Source organism: Sinocyclocheilus anshuiensis, unplaced genomic scaffold (genome assembly GCF_001515605.1).
Source record: "Sinocyclocheilus anshuiensis isolate Anshui unplaced genomic scaffold, SAMN03320099.WGS_v1.1 scaffold453, whole genome shotgun sequence".
Taxonomy (NCBI): domain Eukaryota; kingdom Metazoa; phylum Chordata; class Actinopteri; order Cypriniformes; family Cyprinidae; genus Sinocyclocheilus; species Sinocyclocheilus anshuiensis.
The window spans coordinates 854,083-862,216 of NW_015537979.1; the positions used below are offsets into that span (position 1 = coordinate 854,083).

Genomic DNA, 8,134 nt, shown 5'->3' on the forward strand with positions numbered 1-8,134 from the left:
GTTGTACAGTCTGGCTCCAGACTAAAAAAACGAGTTGAAAGCATACTGAGCCGCGGAGTAGACACTGTTTCTCGAGAGCGCGATTCGAGATGGAGTGAAACACAGACAAATGCGTTTCATTCATTCGTTCATAACCATTCATACCCCACTTCAATAAGAGTCTCATCTCCCATTCCCTTTAAGAGCCAGTTGCGCTCGTGCCATGGCGTATTTTCTATTTACACAGCAGAATTTGCAAGTGCAAAGACAGAGCACGTCTCCAGAGAGGAAACGGAGCTGCTCGTGCGCGAGCAAATAGGTAGCCTAATTCTGATACATGCAATGACTATCCATTATGACGTGTGCATTTTTACATTTATGTAGCCTACACAAATAATAATCTTTTACATTGCAATCCTTTAATTTTTAATATTTGGCATGTTTGTGTGCTGCGTCCCTGTGTGTGTAATAAGCAGAGTGTACGTGCGCTGTGGACCCGCCTATACTAACGCGCTCTTTAAATAACAAAAAAACTACTGTGCCATTGAGACTTTAGACTAGGTTTTTGTTGGTCAATGGCGCAGTCTATTTCAGTTGCCTCAAAATAGCAAGGCGCCAGCAATGCGCCTGAACACACCTCGTTTTCAGACCAGCATGCCCATGAGCACACAAATGGGCACAAATGCATTTCCTATTTAAACAACGTGGCGCAGGACGTGAAAATGACAACTGCGTCTGGCTGAAACTAGCAAAAAACACTGCATTGCGCCGGGTGTATGATAGGGCCCACTGTTTCTCAAGCGCTTTCCGCGAGCGTGATTCGAGACTGAGTGAAACACGGACAAATACGTTTCATTCATTCATTCATAACCACTCATACCCCCTCCCCCCCCAGAAGTCTAGGATCGGTCGGCTCTGTTCGCGAGTGCGTGTCTGAACTGTGTGTGCGTCTGTGAGAGAGACTAGGAATATATTATATATGTTATGCTCATGGGAAAATATTATATATCTCTTCATTGTGTTTGGGCCCCCCTGGACGAGCGAACATATGCACGTGCCTAGAATGCCTATGCGTAAATCCGGCCCTGTCTGCGGCTGCAGGACTTCTCTAGTTTCTCAAACTGCGCTGGTGTGATCTTGGTGCCGAGCAATTCCAGCTGCGGTGTTGAACCGATTCCCTATTGAGAGTCTTTGCATTATACTGTCCTCTCGTGCATTTGTCTTTCGTGGACGACCAGCCTTTTTGGGGAACTTGAATGAATTAGTGTCATTGTAAAACTGCAATATTCTAGAAATCACAGATTTGTAATGACTAGCTTCTCTTGTCTTGGCCTTCATCTGGATCACCTCCTGTCGCAGGGTTTCAGTCATCTTAGAGTGGCTTAGAGCAGCCATCTTGCAATCTCAGTGAATATTGGAGGAATGCTGACAGTTAAATAGGGTTTGTTATATAATTAAGGAAATTAGCACCAGGAGTTCTTTTTCAAATATCTAATTTTTTATACTGTGCTTCAGAATACAATTAATTTATGAAATATGCTTAAAAAAACTGCCCTTCTACTCCTGTTAGGACTAAGCAGTGACCTTGAAATTTAGGAAATTGTAGGTTGTTCTCTAATTTTGATCTCCACTGTATATTGCAGGACATTATGGGTGTATACAGGACATATTGTAGTTTTGTTTTTTTTTGCCAAAAAAGTTGCTTAAGAACTATTACGCTCTCACTGTAATGTGGGCTAAAATGACAAAAAAAAGCCCCACAAAAATCATAAAAGTGTTTGCGTTGATGCTATATACCAGGTGCATTGTGTAAACGACAGACCAAAAATTTAACAAAAGTTGTCATTCACTAAATATCCTCTCAGATCTTTTCAATGAAGCAGTTTACACACAGAGATTGATTCATTCGTGAATTGGACCGATCTGGAATTTAGCACACAAGTCACATAGATGTTTTTTATTATATTTTATGGCGCTTTTCTGTCATTTTTGAGCTTGACATCCACTGGTGGAGAAATTGAGTAATCAGTCGCCCATTTTTATGGTAAAATCCCTCTTTCTGGGATTTATGGATTATGTGGCTCTCTATACTTTTAGTACAGGCCTGTTTAGTGCCTAATACTTAGATATGCACATTCATCATTGGAAAGAGTTTGTACACTTAGGCTTGACAAACTTGCACTACTGGTCCCTACAGAGTAATATTTCCACTCTTCTTCTGCTGCTGCTGTTTTCCTTCCCCTGTCCTGCTGTGCTGTATATTCAAACATATTAGGCATTTTGGGGATCGTAATACACGTTGGCTAAAGCTTTTGGATTTTGGTGCCTGTATAGTTGTTGGTTTCTAAATGTGCTTTTATGTAGCAGTTATTAAAAGCTTAAATATATTAACTGCACTACTTTTTTTCTTCTCAATGACCCTTAAGTTGTTCTGCGGTAGAGTTAGGAATGAGAACCAGCAAAAACTTTTAAGACCCTTCACAGCTGGCACGTAACTGACCTTCAGTGTTGAAATGGGGTTGAAATAATATTAGTTGTTGTATTAATGTTGAAACAAATGTTGAAACCATGTTAGTTCTAATGTTGTAAAGAGGTAAACAAAAAGCTTCTGAATCAATGTTTAAATTCAGTAAATGCAAAATGAATTGTTGTCCAGATATACAGTAATATAATATTTTGATTGACATCCCTTTTTATAAGCCAAGCCTTTTCTGTATACTATTTGCTTAATGTGTGTGATATTGTACTATGTGAGTACTATTTTATTTTGTTACTGTGACTGGATTGTGTTTAAAATGCATCTCCACTTGTGGGAAAATGTCTAGATCTTTTTTTTTTTTTTTTCATTTTATTATGCTGTCAAAAAACAAAATAGAAACAGACAAACAGAAAATTGACAAACAAAAAGAAAAGTCCTATTTTTGTATTAAAGTATTAAATGTGGCTGTGTAAAATTGTATTTTGCATCTACGTGACCAAAAATGTACATTTTAATCTTGCATTAAAATGTATTTCTAAAATAAAAGTGCAATTCAACAAGAAATGCTTTATGGTGCGTTGCTTTTACGACTATTTTAACTGTGTATGTTAGACATAAATGCATTGAATTTTTGACTTTTGTAATTGTTAATAAGCTGTCAGTTATTTATAGTATAAGCAATATATACATTTACAGTGTGAGTGCATATGAATGTTAAAACATGATATACTGAGGCGGAGAAACCCTCTCATACAGTTTTCATCTCAAATCAATCATCATGAGAACTATGGCATGTTGGCTGACAAGGTTTCTTTTCCTTTTTGTGATTTTATTTAGAAGCCAAAATACAGTTGACACTAACAGTTGTTAAACCTCAAACGTATGTCTTCATTGTACAGACAGATTATGGATAGTCATACCCATCAGAAAGCAGACATTTATGACTTCTTAAGAAAGTAGTTGTATTAATTGATTTGCTTGTTTCATATTTACCTAGATCTCCACCCTACACTAGAAACGGTGGGCGATGAGCCAAGCGACGCTTTTATGAGTCACACACATTCCCCTGTGCAATTATAAAGTTCCTTCGTTCCTGTCATACTATCGGAGAGCTTGAACACTGGACTGCTAATCCAAACATGACAGCTGTGCACATTAAAGGCCGTTTTGGTGCTGCGTTTGGCATGTTCTGCTCATAATTAGTAGAATCATTGTTTTGTGCCAATATTACTTCAAAAACATTTTGTTCTCCACTGAGTTTTGTTTCAGATGGGCACTTACCAGTGCTCAAGCAGAAAGTGAATGTGAACCGCAGAACGGTGAGTGTTCATACAGTATATATGCTCCTGTGCAAAATGTTAATATGCAAATCATTTGAGATTAGAATCTCCTGACCTCTTTGACCCTAAAACTACAGAAAGGCCTCAGGGGACGTTAACGGAGAGCAGTTGGGTGTGTGTTATTGTGTATCATAAAAAGATTCCTTTCATACAATAATTATGTAGCCTAATGTGTTTATATGAAGGTTTCAAATGCAAGTGAGCTTTTTATGTAAGGGATAATCAACGGCTAGCCATGCATTAAAGGATTTTAAATCGCCTCCTCGAAGTGCATTTAAAATCCTTTAATGCACAGCTAGCCGTTGATTATCCCACTTATTCCATGGTCATTTGCCAAGTTATAGACCAGTTAAAACTAGTATTGCTCTTTGCAGCGCAATATTTGACCGAATGGGTAAAAATGACAGTTATTTTCCTCAGTTATGGCACGTTAGCTCTAGCATTCTGCCCGCTTCAAATCATACACAGAGATGAAATAGTGCGGTAAGATCACATTTATTTGAATTAATTATAGCATGTATTTCAATTAATTATCGATCGAGAGAGAGAGAGAGAGATATGACAGTTGTGTGTCAGTTACCTGTTTGCTGTGTCTGCGCGTCTCCCTCTACAAACAATTACTTCAAAAACAGCGATTTTATCACCTCATTGCTGGGGAATATAATGTAGCGATCTAGTATCTATCTTTTATTTTAGTAATATTAGTTTATGTGTGTGTGCAGCACAATCTGCGATCTCTCTCTCTATCTCCGTGTGTGTGAGTGTGAGTGTGAGTGTGTGTGTGCGAGCGAGTGATGCGTGTTGGTTAGTGTGCCTCAATTAAAGCAGCGCATTAATATAGAACGGTGATTAAACTGACTTTGAATCTGTGCATTAAACGGTTTTACTGCATACCTGCCAGCCAATCAGAATCCAGTATTGAGACAGACCATGGAATATATACTCCGAAAACCCTAATAAGTTGACTGAACTCGATTGTGTAAACTTTTTCCCTCAATTGAGTAATGTGGTATCCCAAAATTTAAGTTCACTTAAATTAATGGCCTTTTGCACTCTATTTCAAATTTTAAGTTCACTTGATTTGTTATTCGTATATTGTACTTAAATAATTAAGTTCACTTAACGTGGTGTTCATTTCATGTGTACTTATGTTAACTTAAAAATTTAAAATTACTTTAAATTTAATTTCTGCAATCTTACTTTAGTGAAATAAAACAAAGTGTATTGGCAGCCTTTTATTGACCAACATTTCACCATATTAAAGAAATCACAATACACGATATACTGTAATGAAATTGGAATTAGTCACAACCACAATGTACAGATGGTAACAATAGTAATATTAACTACAGCACTACATCAACATACATACATACATACATACACAAACATACAGTGGGCCTTTAAATGACTCAGCTAAATGACTCCCGACGCATGTGGCAGGGACTGAGGACCATGGGTGCGTCCGAAATCGCATACTACTTAGTAGGTACTACATTTGAATTTGAACGTACTACTCGACCGTTAAAAAAGTACGTTCTATATAGTATGAATGAGAGTAGTATGAATGGAATTCGGACGTACTACATCCGCCATGTTGATGTTGTCACGTGACATGCGTCTTCACAACAGCGCCAACATTTAAAGAGCCCGCACTACTGCGCGAACATCAGCAATGTTTCACGTTATTCTTACCGCTTTCATCGCGTTTTAACCTTGATTGGATCAACAGCTCAGAGGAGGCTTCTAGCTGCTCGCAGATCACTGATTTTTTAGGATTACTGATAAACTACTGTCATTTGATTTGTATTATTTGTATTTGTTACTTATTTTAATTTTAGTTAAATTATGTCTGAATTTATTATGTCTGTATAGGTCTTTTATTAAGTTTTTAGTTTTATTTAATTTGAGTTATTTTAATACTTCAACAAACTAAATGGAAATGAAATAATATATATATTGAATTTATAAATGTGTATGTGTGTGTATATATATATATGTGAGTGTGTGGTTGTACATACACGTCGTTTTTTTTTTGTTTTTTTTTGGTGTTTGGCTTAGTGTTATGTTAGAATCGTTATTATACTCATACCTTTTGTTCTTTACTATTTTGAATTGTTTTTAGCTTTATGAAATTTTGTTGTATGCATTTGTCATTTTTATTTACCTATTTAGCTAGCACATTTTACCTCAGAATAAAAAGGCATGTCTGTGAACACCATGACAGAGGCTCATTTGGAGCAACAAAATAAAGTAATTTATTGTTATAAATAAATGCATAAAAATACACAGGACAAACAAAAGACATGAATCAATGAATAAACTTGATGTGTGATTGTGTGTGTGTGTTTTTTTGTTTGTGTGTGTGTGCGCGTGTGTGTTTGTTTGTGTGTGTGTGCGCGAGTGATGTGTGTTGGTTAGTGTGCATCAATTAAAACAGCGCATTAATATGGAACGGTGATTAAACTGACTTGGAACTACCTGTGCATTAAACGGATTCATTGCATACCCGCCAGCCAATCAGAATCCAGTATTCAGACAGACCATGGAATAAGAGTAAGAATATTGGGCAGCACTTAACTGAATTTAACGTACAACGTGAAGCTCATGTAGTGAGTGGTTATGTTGTACGTTATATGGAGTAGGGCTGGACTGGACATTTTTTGGTCCAAACGGTCCACCACTGCGGTCAGAATCGTTCAGTCGGACAGCACCCGTACCCTATATAGGTATACACTGTCATTCAAAATACACACACACACATTTGATGAATTGCTGATGGATACAATCAAGTCCGGCCTACATTATATCTTGTTGAATATTTTGTTTCACTCATGCATGTATGCAATTTTTATTAAAAGTTGTGTAGGCCTACACAAGTTAACAAAATCATTTTTGCTACTTCATTTTGTCATTTTTATTCGTTTTGTTCAGTTGTTCAGTCAAAATCTAAAGTGTTTATTCAGTGAGGACTAAATAAAAGCAACAGAATCTGTAAAGTAGTATACGCAGCTCTCCTGGACATGATCTCTGTGGGTTTGTGCGGAGTCGACTTTGTCTTGCCACACAGCATTCACTTCCTGAGGCCCCTCTTGGTTCTCTTTGACCTATAGAAGGAAATAATAGCCAAGAGCCTTTAGTTTAACTCACATCTGCAAAACATGATTTGTTTGTCAAATTTAGGAGTGCACTAGCATATGACCTCAGAGCTGATAGAAACTGACTAAAAATGTAAGGGTTTATTATGTATTTTTACAAGCTAACACCAGAATAGTCCTCTGATAATAAGCACAAAAAAATAAACATAAAAAAAAAAATTTTAGATGAAATAGTCAGTTTTCAATCAGACAGGGCGCCTTTCATTTAGCTAGTAATTTTTGCTGTCTCAAAGGCCCTGTTTACACCTGGTATTAAGATGCGTTTTGGTCGATCGGATCACAAGTAGACGAGGGGAACACATTCCCGTTCACACCTGGTGTTTTAATCCGTCTCTTCTGTCCACTTCCGACCACTTCTGTCCTGATTTCTTTTGAGGGGAGCATCTGATCTTTAGATCAAATATTGCTCGCACAATTTACGTACAATTGACCTTTTTTTCCCTCCAAAGCTATTTTTAAAACTTTTACTGCATGGATAAAAATTCTAATAAACATCTATTAGTCAAAAAATAAATAAATAAAATAAATCAATCAATATAACCTTAGTCGCCTAAAATTTGTCAGCAAATCCTTTACATTTTACCTATTCAGAACAGATTAAAATAAAAATTAGAAATGATAAGTAGCTATAAAATAATAGTAAAAAAATAAAATATACAATTCTAAAATAAAACACAAATTATAATGTATTCGTTATAAAGTGCGAATATAAAGAGGCTCGGCGCGATCACCGATATTGTCCTCATCACAGCGGGAAAAAATAAAATCTGACATCATTGAGACTGTAAAGGGTTTACTTTTAATTATGCATATTCACAATAAGAACAAAACTATGGCTTTGTAAAAGAAAGAAACAAAGGATGCGCTTTCAAGCCTGTTTCCTTAAACTTCTGGTGCGGCCATAAAAAAATGAAACGAAACTGATTATTTCCCCCTTTGTTTTGTTAATTTGTTAATTATTTAACTGAAACATATTTCTTGTAGGCCTATTTATTTTATTCCTATGTCATTTTCAGTTTTTCTCTGTTTTCTCCTGTTGATGCGCATGCAAAAACCATTGAAAAGAAAAACTTTTATTTTAATGGGTAACATAGGGGTGATTCTATAATTGGAGATACATTTGGCATTGCAGAAAGTTAAGAAAAAAAACTTTTCACTAACAATTTTTTTTTTTTTTT

General features: G+C 36.3%; 1 protein-coding gene across 2 annotated transcripts in view; it reads right to left on the bottom strand.

Moving 5' to 3' along the window:
- Positions 1 to 6,308: 6,308 nt before the first annotated feature.
- Positions 6,309 to 8,134, bottom strand: part of LOC107673106 (troponin T, cardiac muscle isoforms-like) — an 18,795-nt gene continuing 16,969 nt past the window's right edge. For both annotated transcript variants that reach the window (XM_016466580.1, XM_016466587.1), the window contains one exon: positions 6,309 to 6,905. In XM_016466580.1, the coding sequence (XP_016322066.1) occupies positions 6,872 to 6,905 (34 nt within the window). In that variant the 3' untranslated portion in view covers positions 6,309 to 6,871. The remainder of the gene's footprint in view (positions 6,906 to 8,134) is intronic.